At 37.5% G+C, this 27,775-nt stretch overlaps 1 protein-coding gene across 1 annotated transcript in view; it reads right to left on the reverse strand.

Annotated features, from left to right (window-relative positions):
• Positions 1–27,775, reverse strand: part of LOC122475105 (zinc finger protein 383-like) — a 52,649-nt gene that overhangs the window by 18,306 nt on the left and 6,568 nt on the right. The window contains exon 4 of the mRNA XM_043566786.1: positions 11,244–11,399. Coding sequence (XP_043422721.1) covers positions 11,244–11,399 — 156 coding nt within the window. The remainder of the gene's footprint in view (positions 1–11,243; positions 11,400–27,775) is intronic.

The raw sequence follows: 27,775 nt of genomic DNA on the forward strand, positions 1-27,775 counted from the left end.
TTTTAATTTATATCTAACATTTGAAACCATTTCAAATTGTACCCTAAAATATAAGTTCCTAAATTATTTTCCCTCAAATTCTTATCTCAGCACCATGTAATTATTATTTATCTCAAATGTTTATATGGCCTCTTGTTAATATGTATATTCTTATTTATATTAGTCATATGCCTAGGGACCCTCTTTTTTATTACTTTGGTCCTAAATATCTGTACTTGCTCTCATTATTTCATTACCTGAATTTAAAATTTTTAAATAACTGAAAGATTTATATCTCTTTGTCTTAAAAGAGAGCTTTATTTTCTTATATAAAAGTAATACCACAAAACTTCTGGAAACATAGAGAAACATAAGAAAAAATGTAACTTACAATTCTATCAACCAGAACAAACTACTGTCAAATAATTGGATCGAATCATTCCAACTTTTTTTCTTAGGAAATATTAATATGCTATAACTATACTATCACTTGCCATTCGCATGCCAAAGAAATTTTCATGTCAGTAGTTTAAATCTTTCATTGTGTTTAAATGGCAACATAGGATTCCCCATAGAATTGTATTTACCAAATAAATTTGCTAATTTGCTCTCAACTTGGCAAGCTCACGAACAATGTATTATATCAACATTTTTCTAGATATGTCTTTGTATGCTTACCTTTTTATTTTAGAAAATTAATTTTTCTAAATGTACAAATATATTGTACTGTGAAAAAGGTTTAAACATGACAGATTCCTAAATTCCTGTTTCATGCCTACCCAAATCCCTGCACATTCTCCAAAGGTAACCACATAATTAGTTTAGTCTTTATTATTCCAAATCTTTTATCTCTGTAGAAATATATTAGTATGTTTTGTGATATTACATGAATGCATTATAAAATAGTGACAGAGCTCCTACCTTGTACCATGATTATGAATACCAAATGGCCTAATAAACCTAAAATGCTTAGAATAGTACCTGTTGCATAATACATATTTGGTGTTAGCCATCATGATTATTATTTGTGGAAAGGAACTGAAACATGTTGTGTATCATGTTCAATCTTACATATTTCTTATGGTAGTTATTATATGATCAATGAGATATTAGGAAGTCTTTTTATCAGCAATTTTTCATCATGGGAAATGTACTAATTCTGAAAAATTAAAAGCTAAAAGCGAAATTGTAACCAAACCTGTAGAAACACTTTATTCAGACCTCATACATTACATAAAATGTATGTAATATATTCCATTCCATGCTAAAGGATTGGAAGAATATTGTTAAAATGTCTATACTACCCAAAGCAATGTACACACTTAATGCAATCCATTTCAAAATACCAACAGTATTTTTCACAGCTCTAGAACAAACAATCCTAAAATGTGTGTGGAACCAAGAAAAGACCCTGAAATAGCCAAGCAGGCTTGAAAAAGAAAAGCAAAGCTGGAGGTATCATAATTCCGGACTTCAAGTCGTATTACAAAGCTGTAGTGATCAAAAGAGTATGGTACTGGCACAAAAACACATATACATCAATGGAACAGAATAGAAAACCCAGAAATAAATCCACAACTGTATGGTCAATTCAACTTTGACAAAGCAAGAAAGAATATAAAATGGTAAAAAGTCCCTTCAACAAATAGTGTTGGGAAAACTGGACAGCAACATGCAAAAAAAAAAAAAAATTAAACTGGACCACTTTCTTACACCATACACAAAAATAAATTCCAAATGGGCTAAAGACATAAATGTGAGATGTGAAACCACAAAAATCTAGAGGAAAACACAGGTAGTAACCTCTTAAACATCAGCTATAGCAATTTCTTTCTAGATATGTCTCCTGAGGCAAGGGAAACAAAAGCAAAATTAAACTATTGGAACTTAATCAAAATGAAACACTTTGGCACAGCAAAGGAAACAATCAACAAAACTAAAAGGCAACCTACTGAATGGGGGAAGATACTTGCACATGACATGTCAGATAAAAGGTTAGTATCCAAAATATATAAAGATCTTATAAAATTCAACACCCCAAAAAAGAATAATCCAATTTAAAAATAGGCAGAAGACATGAATAGACATTTTTCCAAAGAATTGCACATGGCTAACAGAAACCATCACTCATCATCAGGGACATACAAATCAAATCAACAATTAGAAAGCACCTCACCCCAGCCAGAATGGCTAAAATTAACAACACAAGAAACAACAGGTGTTGGCAAGAATGTGGAGAAAGGGGAACCCTCTTACACTGTTGGTGGGAATACAAACTGGAGCAGCTACTGTGGAAAACAGTATGCAGTTTTCTCAAAAAGTAAAACAGAACTACCCTATAATCCAGAAATTGCACTACTAGGTATTTACCCAAAGGACAGAAAAATACTGATTCTAAGGGATACATGCATCCCAATGTTTATAGCAGCATTATCCACAATAGCCAAATTATGGAAACAGCCCAAGTGTCCATCAATTGATGAACAGATAAAGAAGATCCATTGTATATATACAGAATGGAATATTAGCCATACCAAAGAATGAAATCTTGCCATTTACAATGACATGGATGGAGCTAGAGAGTATTAAGCTAAGTGAAATAAGCCAGTCAGAGAAAGAAAAATACCATATGATTTCATTCATATGTAGAATTTAAGAAACAAAACAAATCAGCAGAGGGGAAAAAAAGACAGGTAAAATAAGAAACAGACTCTTAACTATAGAGAACAAGCTTGGTTACCAGTGGGGAGGAGGGCAGGGGATGGGTTAAACAGGTGATGGGGATTAAGGAGTGTACTTGTGATGAGCACCGGGGGTTGTATTGAAGTGCTGAATCACTATACTGTACACCAGAATCTAATACGACACTTTATGTTAGCTAACTGGAATTTAAAGAAAAAGAAAAAAATTATGCCATTCTGAAACCATACATCAGCACATCTATCAAAAGAGGAAAGGTGTACAAATTTGTCTCTATAATCAGTTCCAGACAGTAAAGATCAATATAGAGATCATGCTTTTGGATCAAAATTTTAGTAATAACACAAGTCTTCGACTTCCAGGCAAGACGGTGAAGTAGGAGGATTCTAGGCTCACTCTGTCCCATGGATACACCTGGATAACACATACATCAGTGTAAATAATCCAAAAAATGACCCAAAGACTGGCAAAACAGGCTCCACAGCTAAATGTAGAGAAGAAGCCACATTGAAGAAAGTAGGAAAGGCAGAGATGTGGTCAAGAGACAAAGTGGCCTGTGGGACTATCCACACGAGGGACACTGCAGGCACAGAGGATGGAGAGGAGCAGACCCCATACCAGAAACCACAGACATGGGAGACCTGCACTGGGAAGATGCATCCCCATAACCTTTGGCTTTGAAAACCAGAGATGCCTAACTGTGACTTCTTACTATCTATGGGGCTTAATATCTGGAACTTTAAAAATCAGTGGGCTTAGGTGTAGGAGAGCCACAGAATGAAAGGAAACTGAGTTGCCACCCTTAAAGAGACAGCACAACAAACAGCCCCTCTGAGATAGAATATACGGGCATCAGTATGAAAAATGCCTAGGCTAGTGGGAGGGAGACGTTTATTAATAGAAGAGCATGGGCTGAAGGGGCAGTGATCTTTAGGAGACTTCTCTAAGATAAAAGACCTGGTGGGAACCATTTCCCTCCCTTGCCCTCCAGCAGAGACAGACACCTGTGGGCACAGCTACAGGAACCAGCACAGTGTGAAGACTATCCCCATAGCTTGCTAACAACAAGCCCTGCCCTGTGCTCTTCTGGCCCCTGTGCTCCACCTCCATCCTGGCCTCAAGAGGAGTTTTTGCAGGTAACTGCAGATCCTCTACCGAAGCAAGCCTGCATGGACCTTGTTGGCACTGTACACCCTGCCCCCACATTCTCCTGCAGACCTGCCACCTCTAATATACGTTGACAGGAGTCCATCCAAAGCGATGTCACGAGTCTGGCATTGTGCAAGCAGAACTGACAGAAGCCAGAACCACTCCACAGTGCTGCTTGCTGTGAAGAGAAGAGATAACAACCACACACACCAGTCCGACTGAAAACCCAGCAGTGAGCTGGGGACAGACATCAGGTCTGGCTGCAGGCCCTGCCCACCAATGAAAACTTCTCAGAGGACAACACTGAGAGATCACCCTGCAGTTCTGTGCTACTGCAATTCTGGAAAACACCTGGTCTGACTCAACTCAAGCCCAAGTCAGCCACAGACTGGCCCACTAACAACACAAGGACCAAGCCCTGCCCTCAACAGGCAAAGAGAGCCTTTCAGATGACTGGACAGAAGGCAAACATAGCTCAGCCACAACAGTAAGATTAACACAATACACACAGGAGACATCCCTGAAACGTCAGGTTGTGATGAAAAATGGACTTTGTACTGCAGGACACTACAAGACCTCTTCTTCATAAAGCCATGACTTTCAAGATCAGGAGTCATAGCTAACTTTCCTGACAGAGAGAGTTACATAAAATGAGGAGATTGAGGAATATGTCCCAAATTGACAGCAGGGGAGCTAAACAAAATGGTGATAAGTAATATGCCTGATAGAGAATTTAAAGTAATGGTCATGAAGTTACTTACTGGACCTGAGAAAAGAATGGAAGATCTCAATGAGATCCTCAACAAAGAGACAGAAAACAATTTAAAATTTCTTAATGTTTATTTATTTTTGAGGGGGTGATGGTGGGGGGGAAGGCAGAGAGAGAGAGGGAGACACAGAATCTGAAACAGCTCCAGGCTCTGAGCTGTCAGTACAGAGCCCGACATGGGACTTGAACCCACCAACCGTGAGATCACGACCTGAGCTGAAGTCAGACGCTCAACTGACTGAGCCACCCAGGTGCCCCAGAAAACATTTTTTAAAAATCAGAGATAAAGAACTCAATAACTGAAATTGAAAATACACTAGAGGGAATGAATAGTAGACTAGAGGAAGCAGAAGAACAGATTAGTGACCTGGAGGACAGAGTAATGGAAAGCAATCAAGCTGAACAGGAAAGAAAGAAAAATGTAATAAAAAGTGAAAACAGACTTAGGGAACGTACTGACACCTTCAAAGGTAATAATATTCACATTGTAGGGATCCCAGAAGAGAGAGAGAAAACGGTACAAAAATCTGTCTAAAGAAATAAAAGCTGAAAACGTCCCAAATCTGGAGAACTCTAAACAGAAATCCAGATCCTGGAGTCGCAGAGCCCCCAACAAAATCAACACAGGGAGGTCAATAACAAGACACATAGTAATTAAAATGGCAAAAAGTAGGGGCGCCTGGGTGGTGCAGATGGTTGAGCGTCTGACTTCGGCTCAGGTCATGATCTTGCGGTTGGTGAGTTGGAGCCCCATGTGTCTGTGCTGACAGCTCAGAGCCTGGAGCCTACTTCGGATTCTGTGTCTCCCTCTATCTTTGCCCCTCCCCACTCATGCTCTGTCTCTCTCTGTCTCAAAAATAAATAAACATTAAAAAAAATTTTTTTAATGGCAAAAAGTAGTGATAAAGAGAGAATTTTAAAAGTAGCAAGAGAAAAGAAAAAACAGTTACAAAAAAGGGAAACCCCATAAGGCTATCAGCTGAATTTTCAGCAGAAACTTTGCAGACCAGAATGGAGGGGCATGATACAAAGCACTGAAAGAAAATCCTATAACCAAGAATACTCTATCCAGCAAGGCTATCAATCAGAATAGAAGAAGAGATAAAGAGTTCCCCAAACAAAAGTTAAAGGAATTCATCACCACAAAACCAGCCCTATAAGAAATATTAAAGGAGACTCTTTGAAGGGAAAGGAAACACCATAAAAAGAAGTAAGAAAAGTAAGAAGCACAAAAGCAGTAAAATTAAGTATATCTATAAAAATCAGTCAAGGTATTCACAAAATAAAAGGATGTAAAGAATGTACCATATACATTAAACATGGGGCAGGTGGGGAGGGTAGGGGAAAAATATAGGGCTTTTAGAATGGGTTCAAACTTACACAACCATCAACTTTATATAGACTGGACATGCATACAATGTAATATACATACCTGATGGTAACCACAAATCAAAAACCAGCAATAGGCATGCCAAAAACTAAATAGAAAGAATCCAAATATATCAAAATATTCTAAGAAACAATAGAGGAAGGAAAGCTTCTAAATTCATTCTATGAATAAAACATTATCCTGTTACCAAAACCAGATAAAGACACTACAAAAAAAGAGAACTACAGGATAATATCGCTGATGAACATAGATGCAAAAGACCTCAACAAAACATTAGCAAACCAAATCCAATGCTACATTTTAAAAAATCATTCACCATAATCAAGTGGGACTTATTCCCGGCATACAAATGTGGTTCAATAATTGTGAATCAATCACCATGATACATCACGTAAATAAGAGAAAGGATAAAAACTCTCATTAAGGTAGGTTTAGAGGGAACATACCTCAATATGATATAGGCCATAAATGGAAAACCCAAATCTAACAGCATACCCAATGGCAAAACACTAAGAGCTTTTCCCCTAAGGTCAGGAATGAGACAAAGATGTCCACTCTCACCACTTTAAAAAAATTTTAATGTTTACTTATTTTTGAGAGAGAGAGAAAGAAAGAGAGAGAGAGAGTGGGGCGGGGCAGGCAGAGAGAGAGGGAGACACTGAATCTGAAACAGGCTCCAGGCTCTGAGCTGTCAGCACAGAGCCCAACATGGGGCTCAAGCCCACAAACCAAGAGATCATGGCCTGAGCTGAAGTCAGACGTTTAACCGACTGTGCCACCCAGGTGCCTATCACCACCTTTATTCAATATAGTACTGGAAGTCCTAGCCACAGCAATCAGATAAAAAATAAAAATAAAAAATAAATAAAAGTCATCCAAGTAGACAAGGAAGAAGTAAAAGTGTCACTATTTGCTGGTGACGTAACAGTATATATAAAAAACCTGAAAGACTTCACCAAAAATCTACTAGAACAGACAAATTAATTCAGTAAAATCGTAGGATACAAAATCAATATACAAAAATCTATTGTATTTCTATACATTAAAAATGAAGGAGAAAGAAAAACTAAGAAAATAATCTCACTTACAATAGCACCCAAAATAATAAAATACCTAGGAATAAACTTAACAAAGGAGATTAAAGACCTGTACTCTGAAAACGTAAAACATTGATGAAAGAAAGTGAAGATGACACCAAAAAATGGGAAGAAATTCCATGCTCATCGACTGGAAATGCAAATATTGTTAAAATGTCTATAACACCCAAAGCATTCTACACATTTGATGCAATTCCTATCAAAATACCAACAGCTGGGGCGTCTGGGTGGCTCAGTTGGTTGAGCAACCGACTTCGGCTCAGGTCATGATCTCACAGTTTGTGAGTTCGAGCCCCGCGTCAGGCTCTGTGCTGACAGCTCAGAGCCTGGAGCCTGCTTCGGATTCTGTGTCTCCCCCTCTCTCTGCCCCTCCCCTGCGTATGCTCTGTGTCTCTCTGTCTCTCAAAAATAAATAAATGTTAAAAAAAAAATACCAACAGCATTTTTCACAAAACTACAACATCCTAAAATTTGAATAGAACCACAAAAGACCCCAAATAGCCAAAGCAATCTTTTTTTTTTCCAACGTTTATTTATTTTTGGGACAGAGAGAGACAGAGCATGAACGGGGGAGGGGCAGAGAGAGAGGGAGACACAGAATCTGAAACAGGCTCCAGGCTCTGAGCCATCAGCCCAGAGCCTGACGCGGGGCTCGAACTCACAGACCTCGAGATCGTGACCTGGCTGAAGTCGGACGCTTAACCGACTGCGCCACCCAGGCGCCCCTAAAGCAATCTTTAAAAAAGAACAAAACTGGGTGTACTACAATCCCAGATTTCAAGATATGCTACAAAGCTGTGGCAATCAGAACGGTATGATACTTGCACAAACACAGGTACATAGATCAATGAAACACAATAGAAAGCCCACAAATAAACCCACAATCATGTGGTCAATTAATCTTCAATAAAGGAGGCAAGAATATGCAATGAGAAGCATAGTCTCTTCAATAAATGGTGCTGGGAAAACTGTACAGCTACATGCAAAAGAATAAAACTGGACCATTTTCTTACACCATGCACATTATTAAAATCAAGATGGAGTAAGGACCTAAATGTGAAACCAAAAACCATAAAAATCCTAGAGGAGAGCACAGGCAGTTATTTCTCTGACATCGACTGAAGCAACATTTTTCTAGATAGGTCTCCTCAAGCATGGGAAACAAAAGCAAAAAGAAACCATTGGTATTACATCAAAATTAAAAGCTTCCGGGGCTCCTGGGTGGCTCAGTCAGTTGAACGTTTGACTCTTGATTTCGACTCACGTCATGATCTCATGGTTCAGTTGATGAGTTCAAGCCCCACATCAGGCTCCCCACAGACAGTATGAAGCCTGCCTGGGATTCTCTCTCTCTCTCTCCTTCTCTCTGCCCCTCCCCTGCTTGCACTCTGTCTTCTCAAAATAAAAAAAGAAAGAAAGGAAAGCTTCCACACAGCAAAGTAAAAAATCAATGAAACTAAAAGGCAACCTACAGAATGGGAGAAGATATCTGAAATGACCTATTAAATGGTTAGTATCCAAAATATATAAAGAAATTATATAACTCAACACCAAAACACACACACACACACACACACACACACACACACACACACAAGCCTATTACAAAATGGGGAAAAAATGTGCAAAAGACATGGACAGACATTTCTCCAAAGACATACAAATGGCCAACAGACATTGAAAAGATGATCAGCATCAGTAATCAGGGAAATGCAAATAAAAACCACAATGAGATATTTCACCTGTCAGAATGGCTAAAATTAAAAACACAAGATACAACAAGCGTTGGCAAGGATGTGGGGAAAAAGGAACGCTTGGTGCATTGTTGGTGGGAACGCAAACTGGCACAGCTTCTGTGGAAAACAGTATGGAGGTTCCTTGAAAATTAGAATTACCCAGAGAAAATGAAAGTGCTGATTTAAAAAGATATATTCACTCCTATGTTTGTTGCAGCATTATTTACAATGGCCAAATTATGGAAGCAACCCGGGTGTCTATCCATAGATGAATGGATAAAGAAGATGTGATATATATACAATGGAATATTAAGCATAAAAAAAAGAATGAAATCTTGCCATTTGCAACATGGGTGGATCTAGAGGGTAAAATGCTAAGTGAAATAAGTCCGTCAGAGAAAGACAAATACCACGTTTCACTCATATGTGTAACCTAAGAAACAAACAAAATAAACAAAGTAAATAGACAAACAGAAAAACAGACTCTTTTTTTTTTAATGTTTATTTATTTTTGAGAGAGAGAGAGACAGAATGTGAGCAGGGGAGGTACAGAGAGAGAGGGAGACATAGAATCCAAAGCAGGCTCCAGGCTCTGAGCTGTCAGCACAGAGCCCAATGCGGGGCCGAACTCACAAATGGTGAGATCATGACCTGAGCCAAAGTCGGACGCCCAACCAACTGAGCCACCTAGGCACCCCCAAAACAGACTCTTAAATATAGATAAGTGATGGTTACTAGAGGGGAGGTGATGGGGGGAAGAGTGATATAGCCGAAGGTGATTAAGAGTATACTTATCATGATGAGCACTGAGTAATGTATAGAATTGCTGAATCAGTATTTTGTACATCTGAAACTAATGTAACGGTGTATGTTAATTATACTGGAAAATTTTTTAAGTCTTCACAACAATAAAATACTAAAATAAAAAAGCCACATGATCTCGTTGCAGAAAAAGCATTTGACAAATTCAATACCCCTTCATGATAAAAGCACTCAGAAAAATAGGAATAGAAGGAAACTACCTCCACATAATAGAAGTCATACATGAAAAACCACAGCAGGGGCGCCTGGGTGGCTCAGTAGGTTGAGTGTCCGACTTCAGCTCGAGTCATGATCTCACAGTCTGTGAGTTCGAGCCCTGAGGCGGGCTCTGTGCTGACAGCTCAGAGCCCAGGGCCTGTTTCAGATTCTGTGTCTCCCTCTCTCTCTGACCCTCCCCCGTTCATGCTGTCTCTCTCTGCCTCAAAAATAAATAAACGTTAAAAAAAATTTAAAAAAAAACCACAGCAAACATAATAAGGGTAAAAGTATGAAAGCTTTTCTTCTTTTTTTTAAAGATTTTTTTAAGTTTATTATTTGAGAGAGATAGAGACAGCGCAAGTGGAGGAGGGGCAGAAAGAGAGGGACAGAGAATCCCAAGCAGGCTCTGCACTGCCAGCACAGAGCCCGACATGGGACTCAATCTCACAAAACCATGATATCATGACCTGAGCCAAAACCAAGAGTCAGATGCTTAACCAACTGTGCCACCCAGGTGCCCCCTGAACACTTTTCTTCGAGGATCAGAATAAGGCAAGGGTGCCAACTCTCCTTAGATCTACTCAACATAGTAGTGGAGTACATAGTATGTAGTTCCAGCCAGAGAAATTAGACAAGAAAAAGATATAAAAGGCATCCAAATCAGAAAGGAAGAGCAGATATTCTTATACATAAAAAAGTCCTCAAGACTACACACACGCACACACACACACACACACAAGTTGTTAGATCTAATGAATTCAGCATTGTACCAGGATACAAAGACAGCACACAAAAATCGGTTGCCATTTCTATACACGCAGATAATCTGAAAAGGAAATTACAAAAAAAAACAAAACTATTAACAGCATCAAAAATAATGAAAGTCTTAGGGGCGCCTGGGCGGCTCAGTCAGTTAAATGTCCAACTTCAGCTCAGATCACAATCTTGTAATTCAGGAGTTGGAGCCCTACTTGGGCTCTACACTGACAGCTCAGAGCCTGGATCCTGCTTCTGATTCTGTGTGTGTGTGTGTGTGTGTGTGTGTGTGTGTGTGTGTGTCTATGCCCCTATCCCCCTCTCAAAAATAAATTTAAAAAATTTTGGGGAGTGACTGGGTGGCTCAGTTGAGTGTCCGACTTTGGCTCAGGTCATCGTCTTGCAGTTCATGGGATTCAAGCCCCACGTCAGGCTCTGAGCTGATAGCTCAGAGCCTGGAGCCCACTTTGGATTCTGTGTCTCCCTCTCTGACCCTCCCCTGCCTTTTTCCTCTACTTGCAGCCACTGACAATCTCTTTTCTACTTTCTAGGAGTTTGGCTTTTTTCTTTTTCCTAAAGATTCTACATGTAAGTGATACCATGCAGCATTTCTTTCTCTGCCTGGCTTATTTCACTTAGTATAATGCCCTTGAGGTTTATTCATGTTGTTGCAAATGACAGGATTTCCTTCTTTTATAAGACTGAATAATATTCCATTGCATATATGGCTTTCCCATTTTCTTGTTCTGTTCATCCATTGATCAACACAGGTGGTTTCCATACGTTGGGTATTGTGAATAATGCTGCAATGAACATGGGGATACAAGTATCAGTTCAAGATAATGATTCTGTAACCATTGGAATATATACCCAATAGTGAAATTGCTGGATCATACGGTAGTTCTACTTTTAATTTTTTTAGAAACCTCTGTACTATTTTCCATAGTGGCTGCACCAGTTTACATTCCCACCAACAGTGCACAGGGTTGCTATTTCTCCACATCCGTGGCAGCATTTATCCCTTGAGTTTTCTAATAGTAATCACCTTACAGGTATGATATCTCATTGTGTTTTGATTTGCATTTCCTTTATTATTAGTGATGTTGAGCATCTTTTTATGTATTGTTGGCCATTTGTATGTCTTCTTTGGGAATATGTCTATTCAGGTCATTAGCCCATTTTTTAATTGGGTTATCAGTGGGGGGGGGGGTTCGCTATTGAATTGTATGAGTTCCTTGTATATTTTGATATTAACCCCTTATTGGATATGCAGATATGTGGTTTGCAAATATTTTCTTACTCCACAAGTTGACCTCATTTTGTTGATGGTTCCCTTTGCTGAGCACCTTTTTAGTTCAATGTTCCACTTGTTTATTTTGGTTTGTTACCAAAATTTGATTTGCGGACAAATCTAAAAACTCATTGCTAATACTGATGTCAAGAAGTTACACCCCATGCTTTCTTCTATGAATTTTATAGTTTCAGGTTTTACATTCAATTCCCTAATCCATTTTGAGTTGATTTTGAGTAATTATTCTTAAATTAGGCCCTGCATAACTATATTGTGAGGACTGTTCATTTTAACTTTGTTTTGGAACAGTAAAATGCTATAATAAAGTAGTCAACTTTATTGACTTCTGACCTGGCACACAGGGAAGATAAAAAAATAATTCAAATTCAAAAACTATCAACAACCCTGGTTTATGGAGTACTAGGAGCACTATGTCAACACAAAGCTTCAAAGAGAATATGTTGTAACCTAGATAATTGAGAGAAACTTGAAAATACTTGTCCTGCCAAAACTCAATAGTTCTGCTTCCTGTACTAGGAAAGTCACTGTGTGCAGTTCAACAAATGATCCCAGTCCTTGAAAAAGCTTTCGTAGACGTGCAGCACTGTGCACTCTTGTTCCAAACAACAGATCTTTCAGAAGAGCATGCCCTGCAATGGTGTGTTCATTACCAGAGAACAGACATGTATAAGCCATGGCCTAAAAAAAGATGCCCTCCAATGAAAACAGAAATATTCTCAGCCAGAAGTGCCTATGCTTCAAGTTTTACACTTCGTATCACCCATCCTTATTTTCCAATTTCCCCAGGAAATAGGATGTGGTATAATAAACTCGGAAATCTTTCTCCAGTTGTTTTCTTTTGTGTTAACCTACTTTAGGTGTACTTGAGGACAAACAGCCTAGCTTTACCAGATTTTTTAAAGAACTGACAACTATCTGTATCAATTGTTTCCTTTACCTTTCACAGATATCCTGAAAAGTCACCGTATCAGTCTGCCAGAGCTACCATAACTAATACCACTGACCAGGTGGCTTCAACAACAGAAATTTATTTTCTCATAGTTATGGAGGCTGAAAATTCAGGATCAAGGTGTCTATAGGCTTAGACACCTCCCTCCTTGCTTGCAAATGGCCACTTTCTCGCTGTGTCTTTGCATGTCCTTTTTTCTGTGTGTGCATATTCATGTTCTCTCTTCATCTTATAAGGACACTAGTCATACTGGATTAGGTCCCAACCCTTATTACTTCATTTAACATTAATCACCTCTTTAAAGGTCCTATTTCCAAATGTTGTCACACTGGGGGTTAGGACTTCGACATATGAATTTTAGAGGAAACAATCCATTCTACAATCGTCAATATTCCAACTCAAAATAAGAGGGAAAAGAAACTCAATTTTTAAATATTTTGGAAAGGGGCACACATAATAAACAGCACTGTCTTATAATCATTGACGTTGTTTTCATGTCTATATCCAATCTCTTCTCATCTCCAAAAGGAAAACGTGCATATGGTAGGTGCTACAGAGACACCTGCTAAATGTAAAAGACTGTGAGATGGCAGGATATCTATAACTCCTTCTACTTCACACATGAGAAGATACAGAGAAATGAAAAAGATCATCAGAGTCTGACTCTGTAATAGGCACAGAGTCTGGTAGAAAATTATTTCATTTGTGCTGTGGAACTAAAGGAAATCAAAGTTGGCGTGTGCAGTGGATGACTAAAACAAAAAGACCACTTTTCAATATCTGTGGCCTGGGACAGAGGCTTGAAGATCATGAGGCAAAGAATTAGAAGGAGAAATGGAAGGCATTTTTTTTGTGAACCAAGACAACCAACTCAAGAAGTAACATGCATCATAAATGGGGCAACTGAATTATTATAGAATTTGATTAAACTCCATTAAAACATTAAAAATGTTGAGTTTAGAAATGGCAAAGATGTACTAGTGGGGCTAGAACAAGGGATGGAGATTTTGATAGTAAATAGGCTCTTCGGGAGGTATGTAACTCAAGCCATTTTATCTAATTTGCTCCTTCTGACTTATTTCTTAAGAAAAAATTTAGCAGCTTTTTTAAAATGAGAAACCAGGATCTTTATTAAAGTGTGACAAGGAGGGGCACCTGGGTGGCTCAGTTGGTTGAGCATCCAATTTTGGCCCAGGTCATGACCTCATGGTTAGGGAGTTCAAGCCCCATATCGGGCTCTGGAGGCTGCTTCAGATTCTGTGTCTCCCTCTCTCTCTGGACCACCCCCCCCCCCCAGCTCACACTCTTTCTCTCTCAAAAATAAATTTTAAAAAAAAGTCCTTAGGGGCACCTGGGTGGCTCGGTCACTGGGCGTCCGACTTCAGCTAGGGTCATGATCTTGCGGTTCATGGGTTTGAGCCCCACATAGAGCTCTGTGCTGACAGCTCAGAGCGTGGAGCCTGCTTCAGATTCTGTGTCTCCCTCTCTCTCTGCTCCTTCCCCACTCACACTCTGTCTCTCTCTCAAAAATAAACTTAAAAAAAATTTTTTTAAGCCCTTAAAGTGTGACAAGGAAACATTTAGATTGTGACTTATCGCCTCTTTTGGATCATCACTGCAAACATGAATAGATTTGTGTATTTGGTAGTGAAGCCCCCTTTCTCTCACCAATTATTGTGCTTTTCTGCATCATCTCCTATCTCTATCTAGACAAAGCTTACTGTGCTACAGGACAGGAGCTTTACTAGAGTTGTGGAATAGCAATTTGAAGAATGGCATGTTACTGCTCTCTTAGAACTTACATTCTTATTAAGGGCAACCTCCACCCCCATGTGGGGATACATACACACACATGTGACAAGTGCTACAGGAAGAAAACCCACAAAAATAGGATAAAGAATGGGGTAGCTTTCATTTGACATTATGAAGGACCATGTAAGCTGAAAAGGTCCTCATAGAAAATTTCTACAGATAAAAGAGTCCATTAAAAGATACGGTAAGAATTGAGGGAAATCCTTTGAAGATGGGAATAACATGAATGTGTACAATAGCTGTTGGAATCCCCAAAGGGCATCTACCAATCCTGGGGGTCTAGAGTTTCTATCATAAAAGACACATATCTGTCTGTATGGGACAACAGAAAAGGCCTGGGGCACACTTATGGTGAGTTGGTAGATAATAAAAACATAAAACTAAAAAACTCAAATGGTTTTATCCTTAGGGAAAGAGAGAAGCAGGATTAAGACAGAAATAAACAATGTTTGCTTTCATATTGGTTCTAAGTATAGGGAAGAAAATCTCCCCTGGGTATCTGTGGTCACATGCAGGCCCTCACATAGGTTTAAGAACCTAACAGTATTTGCAAGGTCTGGAAAACTATAAGGCATGTTTTCTAACTTAAAAATTAGTCCACTGCTGGAGCACCTGAGTGGCTCAGGCAGTTAAGCATCTGACTCTTGGTTTTGGCTCAAGCCATGATCTCATGGCTTTGTGAGTTCAAACCCCACATCGGGCTCTGAGCTAGCAACGTGGAGCCTGCTTGGGATTCTCTCTCTCCCCCTGTCTCTCTGCCCCTCCCTTACTTGTGCAGTCTTTGTCTCTCTCAAAATAAATAAACGTTTAAAAAAAAAGAATTTTATATTTAAAAAAAAGAGTCTACTGCTAATGTCTTCAAGGCACGGCAGGAAACAAAAAAGTAAATCCTTTCTGGAGTATACAATTGACTTAGATTTTTTTTTTAAAACCTGTAGGCAAATTCTAAGGTATATAGGGTAAAACAAAACAAAACCACACTAGGAAAGAATATTACATAAGTGAGAGTAAACAAAACCAAAACTAAAAATACGTGAGAAGCAGAACCATGAAGACTTCCAATATTAGAAGCATCAACAGATAGAACATAAAATGAGGGCTGCCTGGGTGGCTCAGTTGGTTGGATGTCCGACTTCAGTTCAGGTCATGATCTCACGGTTCATGGGGTTGAGCCCCACATTGGGCTCTGTGCTGACAGTTCTGAGCTTGGAGCTTGCTTTGGATTCTGTGTCTCCCTCTCTCTGTGCCCCTTTCCCAATCTCTCTCTCTCTCTCTCTCTCTCTCTCTCTCTCTCTCAAAAATAAATAAGCATTAAAAAAAATTCTTTTAATGTGAAATGATGTTAAAAAGGAAGAGTTCATTAAAAACATGAGAAACAGAAAGACAGAATCAAAATGACCAAGTACATTTACATTTAGAAAACAACCAAATAAAAATTTCTATAAAAATAACTCATAATATTACATTCCACAAATAGACTTAGCTATATAAGGAATTAATAAACTGTAAAACAGACTTAAAAATTATAGAGAATACATAAAAGGGGTAGGGACAGATTTAAAAATGAAGAAAAAACCACAGAGGAGAGACTGAGAAGGCTCAATATATATTTAACTGGAATTCCCAAAGAAAATAAATGAGAGAGGAAAAGGAATATGTGACTTAGTTTTCTACAGAATTGAAAGATATGAATCCCTATAGAGTCCACAACTACGCTGAATCTCAATAAGAAAATAAAAATAATACAAAATCTAAATATGCCATGGTGGAACTATGATGCTATAAGGGTGAATAGGGGCACCTGGGTGGCTCAGGTGGTTGGGTGTCCACTCTTGATTTTGGCTCAGGTCATGATCTCACAGTTCACGGAATCGAGCCCCAAAGCAGGCTCTGTGCTGACAGTGCAGAGCCTGCTTGGGATTCTCTCTCCCTCTTTCTGCCCCTTCCCCACTCACACTCACTCTCTCTCTCTCTCTCAAAATAAATAAACATTTTTAAAAAGACAATAAACAACAACCCCACAGAACATGCAGCACAGTGGTTACAGGCATGTATGTACATATGCAGGAAGAAAATATGTAAAATTAATGGTGATGGCTATTTCTAACAGGAGTTGTAGGACTGAAATTAGAAAAGTGACAGTAAAGAACAGAAAAAGAAAAATAAGAGGGGCGCCTGGGTGGCTCATTCGGTTAAGCGTACAACTTCGGCTCAGGTCATGACCTCATGGTTTGTGAGTTCAAACCCCTCATTGGGCTCTCTGCTGTCCGCACAGAGCCCGCTTCAGATCCTCTGTCTCCCTCTCTCTCTGTTCCTCTCTCCTCTCTCAAAAATAAATATAAAAACAAAAAAATATTAAAAATTAAGAAATACAACTGTTAAAATGTTAATGCTATGTAGTAGCTATATGGTTGTTTGACATACTAGCCTTAAAGTCTTTTAAAATCTGCACAGAAAACAACAAACTATTAGGATATTCATTTGTTCAACCTTGGTGTGGGGAATACTTCTAAGACAGACAGGAATATAAGAAACCACAAAGAAAAAGGTATGTGGTTAAATGGAATATAGATGCATGTACATGTACACATGCATGTGCACACAGGAAAATATACACAAAATGATACCAAAGACTGAAAAAGTACTTTCAATAAATGATGCTCAAAATATTCCAAAACCTTCTACAAACTAAGAGTGAGAAGCTGAAATGAAAGCTATGCAAATGATACTGATCTGGCATTTGTTCTTAGGGTGCCATCCTAGAACACAGCTTTTCTTGATAGCAGTAATGTTGACATGCTCAACCTGGCAATCCTTTGCGCTGGGGTGGGGTGCGGTCCTGTGCATTGTAGGGTTAGCAGCAACCTGCCCTGTACACACTAGACGCCAGCAGCACCAAAAATTGTTAGACATTGTCAACCCTCCCTGAGGATAGAGGTCATCTGTTTGAGAAGCATTGCTCTAGCATTTTTAGCAGGATGTGAGTCTTGTAGAGTGAGTGGCTAGGTTTCCTCAAGGTGTCACCTGTAAAATTATCTAGTAACATCTAAAAACAAAGTTCCATTACTATTTATTCTTCCATTAATTAGTGTCTTCAGATATTTTATCTTCTCAAATCAATTTCAGTGACATATTTATCTAGAAAATTATGCCTTCTCTCTAGATTTTTGAATTTATTGTAATAAATTATTATTACAGTAAAAAATATCTTTATGACATCTATCATGATTGCTCCTTTCTCACTCATAGTGTTGGACTGAGTTATGACCAGTGTTTTCTGATGTGACATGATAAAGTCTAGTCTAGCAAATTCAAATAGGTTTTGCCTATTGCTTTTTTTTTCCTTTCCTTATTTTAAACTACTTTTTTTTTTTAATTTTAGAGAGAACATGCATAAGCAGAGGAGGGAGGGAGAGAGGGAGAGAGAGAGAGAGAGAGAATATCTTAAGTGCTGAGCATGGAGCCAGACACAGGGCTCAATCCCACAACCCTGAGATCATGACCTGAGCCAAAATCAAGAGTTGGTCACGCAACTGACTTAGCCATCCAGGTACCCCTATTGCTTTCTTTTTCATTAATCTATTTTAATTTTATTAGACCCTTCTATCTATTCATTTCAGGGTTGTCTTTAATTTTTTCCCTTTTCTTGAGTTAAACATATAATTACTTACTCAACAAATATTAATTCCCTATTCAAAGTGTTTAAGATACAGTACGAAAATGCTAAATAACTGTCCTTGACTTTTTAATATGATGCATGAACTACTGAAAACAGCTTTGACCACATTCTATATCTTGATATATCAGTGGTTCATTGTTATTCCCCTTAAGAGTCTATTTTGGTTTTATTTTTAAAATAATTAAGCATACAGATGTTACTAAGTTTCTAAGAGCTTCAAAATTTTCAACATCTATAACTACTGCAGAAAATAAAAATTATACAACTTTTGCTTTTAAGGATTTGTTATAGAGGTTACTTCATAAAACATTTGGTTTAAAAGCTGTACTCTTAATTACACATTCACTACATCATGAGATTATTATTTTCCTAGTATGAACTTGCAGACACAGCAAAAAGGATCTGAATAATGGGCTGTTCATATTTATTACATTCTGAAGATAAGTTTTTTACATGCAGTAAGAGATCAAAGCTTTCGTATGTTATTAAACAAAGTATTCTCCATTCATTTTAATAATGATTCTACCAGTGATAGTGATACTGTCAACATTTACTGAGGATTGTCAGACAACATATGAGATGAAATATTTAATTCCCTCCAATTTAAAAACAAGTAAAGAGGAACAGGGATATTAATTTACCTACTCATTGTCCCAGTAGTAAAAGAGTGGTAGAACTACAATATGTAATGTGGGGTTAAAAATTTTGTTTCAAGTTCAAATATAAATTCTAGTTAACATATAGTATAATATTGATTTCAGTAGAATTTAGTGATTCATCACTACATATGTACAACACCCAAGGCTCCCCACAAGTGCTCTCCTTAGTACCCATTACCTATCTAGTCCATCCCTCACCCACCTCCCTCCATCAACCCTCAGTTTATTCTCTATAGTTTTTATTTTATGGTTTGCTTCTCTCTTTAAAAAAATATTCTATGAAGAATTCTCTCAAGTTTGTATCTTGAATTTAGACTTGTCCTCTCAGTCTAAACTGTGATGGATTTTCTACATTCAATTATTGACCCAAAATAAATTTTCTGATGCCTAGATATAAATACGAAGCAAATGAGATTAATATCTATAGGATTTTCTTCTAATAAATTTATTGTAACATAACTGATGCATTGCACGTAAGTTTCCCTATATCAACTTATAAACTTGCTGATACTCAATTAGTTGTGAATCCTAATGAAAGGTTTTCTGTATTCCTAACATTCCTAGGTTTCTCACCATTATAAATTATGTGATATTTAATAGGTCTGAACTATGAAGAAAGACTTTCCTACATAGCTTACACAAAACTTTCTTGGGGCACCTGGGTGGCTCATTTGGTTAAGCATCCAACTCTTGGTTTTGGCTCAGGTCATGATCTCATGGTCCATGGGATTGAGCCCCACGTTGGGCTCTGTGCTGACAGTACAGAGCCTGCTTGGGATTCTCTCTTTCTCCCTCTCTCTCTCTGCCCTTCCCCCACTTGCTCTCTTTCTCTCTCTCAAAAATAAATAAGCTTAAAAAAAATTCTTGCCAGTAGGTGAACAACTACCAGCCTTCCCACATTCTTCACTTGTCTGTTCTGGCTGGTATACAATCTCTGATGCAAAAGTTTGAGCTCTGGTTAAAGGTGTTCCCACATTGCTTACATTCATAAGATGTTTTTTTTCTCCAATGTAAATTCTGTAATATTTAAGTTTTGAGCTAAGACTAATGGCCTTTTCACATTTCTTACATTCGTAGTATTTCTCACAGTATGCATTTTCTGATGTTGAGTAAAGTAGGAGCTCTGAATAAAAACTTTTCTAAATTACTTATATTCATAGGATTACTCTAAATATAAATAATCTGTTGAAAACCTGTGAGCCACCAAGGGAGACCTTTGACACTGCTTACATTCATAATCTTTTTTTTTTTTCTCCAATACGAAGTCTCTGATGTTGAGCAAGTTTGGAGCTCCAGATGAAGGCCTTACCACACTCTTCACATACACAGCATTTCTCACCAGCATGAATTCTCTGATGTCGAGTAAGATGTGATTGTTGAAAAAAGGCCTCACCACATTCCTTACATTTATAAGGTTTTTCACCACTATGAATTCTCTGATGTTGAACAAGGTGTGAACCATGACTGAAGGCCTTCCCACAGTCCTTACACTCATAAGGTTTCTCACCAGTATGAGTTCTCTGATGCTGAGTACGTTCTGAGCCACAACTAAAAGTCTTTTCACAATCCTTACATTCATAAGGTTTCTCACCAGTATGAATTCTTAGATGTCGAACAAGATGTGATAGCTGAATAAAAGCCTTCCCACATTCTCTGCATTTATAGGGTTTCTCACCAGTATGAATTTTCTGATGTCGAGCAAGTTGTGAGATATGTCTAAAAGTCTCCCCACATTCCTTACATTTTTAAGGCTTTTCTCCAGTATGAATTCTCCTATGTTGTACAAGGTGTGAACCATGACTGAAGGACTTCCCGCAGTCCGTACACTCATAGGGCTTCTCACCAGCATGAGTTCTCTGATGTTGAGTAAGTTCTGAGCCACAACTAAAAACCTTCTCACAGTCCTTACATTCATATGGCTTCTCGCCGGTATGAATTCTTAGATGTCGAATAAGGGATGATAGCTGAATAAAGGCCTTCCCACATTCCCTACATTTATAGAGTTTCTCACCAGTATGAATTTTCTGATGTCAATTAAGTTGTGGGCCATGACCAAAGGCCTTCCCACATTCCATACATTCATTCATAGGGTTTCTCTCCAGTATGAATTCTCTAATGTCGAGTAAGTTGTGACCCACAACTAAAAGCTTTCCTACATTCCTTACATTCATAAGGTCTCTTGTTAGTATAAATTCTCTTATACAGCTCTTGAGAATTCTTATGAAAAGCCTTATAAATATGTGCTGCTGGGTGCTGGCTGAATGTAGGCATTTTTTCATATTTCTCTTATCGGAAATATTCCTTCTCACTTCTCTGTTGTATTTCAGATAGGCCTCTGAAATTGGATCCATCAAAGTGGTTTTTTAATCTTTCCACTATATACCAGTGAAATGATTCTTTATCAAAAGTGCTCTTTTTTGGAAATAACTCCTTAGTATCACACATGCACTGTAAATCTGAAAAATAACAGTAAAGTATACATATAATATATTCCTCTTCCATCAAAAATTAAATTTCTATGGCAGAAACTAGATAAGGGAAAATCATGTTCTAAGGAAGTAAATGGATGAAAACATTCTCAAATATTGAGGACAAGAGTCCAGGGAGAGGAATTAAAAAAAAAAAAAAAAGTAAAATGCTAAGTAAGTCTACAAAAATGGAGGATAAATAGAAGTCCATGAATACTATATAGTCTATTTACAGGAACTTACCAACTACTATATGCTTGTTTTATAATGTGTCTGACAGAAGTAAGGAAGAATTCAGTGAGGTTCCAGCAGTGACAAAGTAGAATGGGTAGATTTAGAGAAAATGATACACCACTGATGAGTTCCATGTGGAAATGACCAGCACACTATTAAAATACTTTCAAGTCCATTACTTTTATGTCTTAGTTCGTTACTTAACTAACCTGAGTCCCCAAACTCTCATTTGATAAAGAATAACTATTCTCATGGAACTGTGAGGATTAAGAAGACTACAGCTCCTTGGCATAATATAAGTCCTCAATAAGAAGTATCTATTAGGGGCACCTGGGTTGCTCAGTCAATTAAGAATCTGACTTCTTCTCAGGTCATGATCTCACCACTTGTGAATTCGAGCCCTTCATCGGGCTCTGTGCTGACAGCTCAGAGTCTGGAGCCTGCTTCAGATTCTGTGTCTCCGTCTCTCTCTGCCTCACCAACTTGCACTCTGTCTCTCTCTCTCTTAAAAATAAACATTAAAAAATATATATATGTAGTATCTATATTGTTATAACTATGGAAGAAGAGTTTGGCAGTTAAGAGAAATATGAAATGAATATTATTTAAACTCCTCTCTCATATAAACTACCACTCAGTAAGCAGCAATACTTTTTCACAATCCAACACTTTGGTTCTCATTTTTGCTTACTCAGCTCTGATTCTCTAACCTATCATTATAATTTTTGAATCGATCTCCAACTCTGGTTCAATCCAACCTCCTGCTTATCCTATGCCTGCAGCAAAATCACTGAACATAGGTGGAGAAGCACACAAAATGAAGATAAGTAGTCCATTTTCAATATAAGAACACATATCTTAACTGCCACCTCAGAGCTGACTGGCTATTTTATTACATTTCCTTGAGTAATTTAAATTAGTAGTGACACAGGATTTAAGGTATCAAAAGGAAGACAGCCCAGAAGGAGACACAAAGTTTTTTTTTTTTTTTTTTAATTTTTTTTCAACGTTTATTTACTTTTGGGACAGAGAGAGACAGAGCATGAACGGGGGAGGGGCAGAGAGAGAGGGAGACACAGAATCGGAAACAGGCTCCAGGCTCTGAGCCATCAGCCCAGAGCCTGACGCGGGGCTCGAACTCACGGACCGCGAGATCGTGACCTGGCTGAAGTCGGACGCTTAACCGACTGCGCCACCCAGGCGCCCCAGGAGACACAAAGTTTTTTATGAGATCTTACCGTGTTAGAGAATAAACTTCCAGATGATGAAGAGAGTAGAATAATCAAATAAATGATGATGAAAAATTACTACTTCATGCCAAATATAGGATTAAACTGCAGATGGACTAAAACTTTACTATACACACACACACACACACACACACACGCACAAAATCTTTAAAACTTTTTGAGATAAAGATCTGTACCAAAATCCCATATTAAAAAATGGTAAAAGAATATTCACTAGTACTACTATTACTCAAACTACACTGACGTTTCACTGTAATAAATTTTTCAAAATTTAAAGAGATAACTGTTAATATAATAAAGAGGAAGAAAGAATTATAAGGGAAAGATAATGGAAAACTTTGCTAAAATAACAGAGTGGATTTACTCTACCAAGAATAAAGATATCCCACATATACATATGTATTATATTCATAATACATATGCATACATAAAATATATAAAGTCACAATAATTAATACAATATGGAAATAGAAGACAAAGGTTAAGTGAAAACATCGCCTACTGAACAATATACTGTATACAGTTTGATACTCTCTAAGTATGTGTGTGTGTGTGTGTGTGTGTGTATATATACCAAAACAATAAAGCATATTATCTGTGGATAGTTATATATGATCCAATGGAACAGGGAAGGATCTGTAAAATATGTATACATTCCAATGCACATGGAACATTCTCCAGAACAGATCACATTAGGCCACAAAACAAGTCCAAATAAATTTAAGAAGACTGAAATCATATCAAGCATGTTTTCCAACCATAAAGGTATGAAACTAGAAATAAATTAACAACAACAACAAAAAAACCCACTGGAAAAAAACACAAACACATGGAATCTAAATAACATGCTACTAAACAACCAATGGGTCAACTAAGCAATCAGAGGAGATGAAAAAAGACATGAAGACAAGTGAAAATGAAAACACAACAGTCCAAAATCTTTTTGTGAAAGCAGTTTTAACAGGGAACTTTTATAGTTATACAGGCCTACACCAATAAACAAGAAAATCTCTGAAAAACAATCTAAATTTACACTTACAGTGACCATAAAAAGAAAAACAAAGCTCAAGTTAGTAGAAGGAAATAATAAAAACCAGAGCAAAAATAAATAGACTAATAACAATACAAAAGCTCAATGAAACCAAAAGTTAGTGCTGCGAAAAGAAAATAAATATGATAAACCTTTAGCTAAACTACCAAGAAAAAAAAAGAGAGGACCCAAATAAATAAAATTAGAAATGAAAGAGGAAAAATAACACCACAGGAATACAAAGGACTTACAAGAGACTACTACTAAGCCAACAAATTGGACAACCTAGAAGAAATGTATAAAGTCCTGGAAACATACAATCTTCCAAAACTGAACCAAGAAAAAATACACAATCTGGACAGATTACTAGTAACAAAATTAAATTAGTAAAAAACAAACAAAAAAACCTCTCAACAAACAAAAGTCTAGGATGAGATGACTCCACAGGTGAATTCTACCAAACACTTAAAGAAGAGTTAATACCTATTCTCCTCAAACTATTCCAAGAAATAGAAAAGGAAGGAAAGCTTCCAAATACATTCTACAAGGCCATATTATCCTGATATCAAAACTGGACAAAGATATCACAAAAAAGAAAACTACAGGCTAACATCCCTGATGAACTTAAATACAAAATAAAAAAATATTAGCAGATTGCATTCTACAATAGATTAAAAGGATCATTCACCAAGGTCAAGTGGAATTTTATCCAGGGGTGCAAAGATATTTCAATAAAACACAAATCAATCAACATGATATACCACGTTATCAAAATAAAGAATAAAAATAATATGACCATGTTGACAAATGCAGAAAAAGTATTTGACAAAATTCAACATCTGTTCATGATAACTCCCAGCAAAGTGCGTTACAGGGAACATACCTCAACATAAAGGCAATATATGATGAACCCAGAGCTGACATACTCAGTGGTAAAAAAACTGAGAGCTTTTCTTCTAACATGAGGAATAAGATAAGGATGTCCACTCCCACCACTTGTACTCAACATAGTATTGGAAATCCTAGCCACAGCAATCAGAAAAGGAAAAATTAAAAGTATCCAAATTGGTAAGGAAGAAGTTAAACTGTCCTTATTTGCAGATGACATAATACTATATATAGAAAACCCTGAAGACTCTATCAAGAAATTATTAGAAATAACAAATGAATCCAGTAAAGTTGCAGGGTACAAAATTAATATACAGAAATTGCTTGCATTTCTATACATTCTATTAATAATGAAGTAGAAGAAACAAATTAAGAAAACAATTCTATTTACAATTACACCAAAAAGAATAAAATACCTAGGAACAAAACTTTACCAAAGAGGTGAGGTACCTGTACTCTGAAAACTAAAATAACACTGATGAAAGAAACTAAAGATCACAATAAATGGAAAGACATTCCATGCTCATGGATTGGAAGAATTAATATTGTTAAAATGTCCATGCTACTCAAAGCAATCTACAGATTCAAAGCAATCAAATACCAAAACCCCATCAAAATACCAAAAGTATTACTCACAGATATAGAACAAATAATACAAAAATTTTACGGAACCCCCAAAGAAACCCAAATAGCCACAGGAATACTGAAAAAGAAGAACAAAATTGGAAGTATCAGAACCACATATTGCAAGATACACTACAAAGAGATATTAATCAAAACAGTATGGTACTAGCACAAAAATAGATACATAAAACAGAACAGAAGCTTAAAAATAAACCCACACTTTTATGGTCAATTAATCTACAACAAAGTAGGTAAGAATATACAATGAGGAAAAGACAGTCTCTTCAATAAATGGTGCTGGGAAAACTGGACAGCTACAATCCAAAGAATGAAATTGGACCACTTTGATACACCATATACAAAAATAAATTCAAATGGATTAAAGATCTAAATGTGAGACCTGAAACTATAAAATTCCTAGAAGAAAATATAGGCAGTAATCTGTTTGACATCAGCCTTAGCAACATTTTTTTAGCTATGTCTCCTAAGACAAGGGAAACAAAGGCAAAATGAAACCAAAATAAAAAGCTTTTGGGGCGCCTAGGTTGCTCAGTCAGTTAAGCATCCAACTTTGGCTCAGGTCATGATCTCGCAGTCCATGAGTTCGAGCCCCACGTCGAGCTCTGTGCTGACAGCTCAGAGCCTGGAGCCTGCTTTGGATTCTGTCCCTCTGTCTCTGTCTCTGTCTCTGTCTTTCTCTCTCTCTCTCTCTCTCTCTCTGCCCCTCCCCCACTCACACTCTGTCTCTCAAAAAAATGAATGCTTTAAAAAAATTTTTTTAATAAAAAGCTTTTACACAGCAAAAAAAACCATCAACAAAATGAAAAGGCAGCCTACTGAATGGGAGAAGATATTTGCAAATGGTATATCTGATAAGAGTTAATATCCAAAAAAATGCAAAGAACATATACAACTCAACACCAAAAAAACAAAAACAAACCTAAATTTAAAAATTAAATTAAAAAATGGGCAAAGGACCTGAATGGATATTTTTCCAAAGACATACAGATGGCCAAAAGATACATGAAAAGATGCTCAACATCACCAATCATCAGGAAAATGCAAATCAAAACCACAATGAGATATCACCTTACCCCTGTCAGAATGGCTTGTGTTAAAAAGACAAGAAACGGGGTGCCTGGGTGGCGCAGTCGGTTAAGCGTCCGACTTCAGCCAGGTCACGATCTTGCGGTCCGTGAGTTCGAGCCCCGCGTCAGGCTCTGGGCTGATGGCTCAGAGCCTGGAGCCTGTTTCCGATTCTGTGTCTCCCTCTCTCTCTGCCCCTCCCCCGTTCATGCTCTGTCTCTCTCTGTCCCAAAAATAAATAAAAAACATTGAAAAAAAAATTAAAAAAAAAAAAAAGACAAGAAATAACAGTGTTAGTGAAGATGTGGAAGAAAGGAGCCCTTATGCACTGTTGGCGGGAAAGTAAATTGGTGTAGCCACTGTGGAAAACAGTATGAAGATTCCTCCAAAAATTAAAAACAGAACTACCATACAATCTAGTTATTACACTGCTGGGTATTTACCCAAAGAAAATGAACACACTAATTCGAAAAGATACATGCACCCTTCATGTTTACTGCATCATTATTTACAATAACCAAGATATGAAAGCAACCCAAGTGTCCATCCATAGAGGAAAGGATAAAGAAGATGTGGTGAACATACAATGGAATATTACTCAGCCACACCAAGAGTGAAATTTTGCCATCTGCAACAACATAGATGAACCTAGACAGTATATTAAGCAGAATAAGTCAGAAGGAAAAAAAAATACCATATAATATCGCTTATACATGGAAAGTAAGAAACAAATGAATAAAGAAACAAAACATAGAAACACAGCAGACCAGACCCATAAATGTAGAGAACTGGTGGTTGCTGGGGGGCAGGGGGGAACATGGGCGGCATAGACTTCCAGTGATGGAATGAGTAAGTTACAGGATGAGAGGCACAGCATAGAGAACACAGTAATGTGGGGACAGACAGCAGCTGCACTTATGGTGAGCACAGCATAAGGGACAGATGTGTCAAATCACTACATTGTACACCTGAAACTAACGTAATGGTGTGTGTCAACTATACATCAATAAAAAAATAATAATAATTTACTCACTTTAATTCCCTCAAGTTCTGAAATGAGGCTTGCATAAATTAAACATCAATACATTTTGGATAAGAGTGAATGAATAAAGCATGAACTACTGAAAAAAGGAGAAACTTCCCAAAGAGGGATCAAATCATTGAAAAAAAGGTAAAATAGGGGTTTTT

This window comes from Prionailurus bengalensis, chromosome D4 (assembly GCF_016509475.1).
Source record: "Prionailurus bengalensis isolate Pbe53 chromosome D4, Fcat_Pben_1.1_paternal_pri, whole genome shotgun sequence".
Lineage (NCBI taxonomy): Eukaryota > Metazoa > Chordata > Mammalia > Carnivora > Felidae > Prionailurus > Prionailurus bengalensis.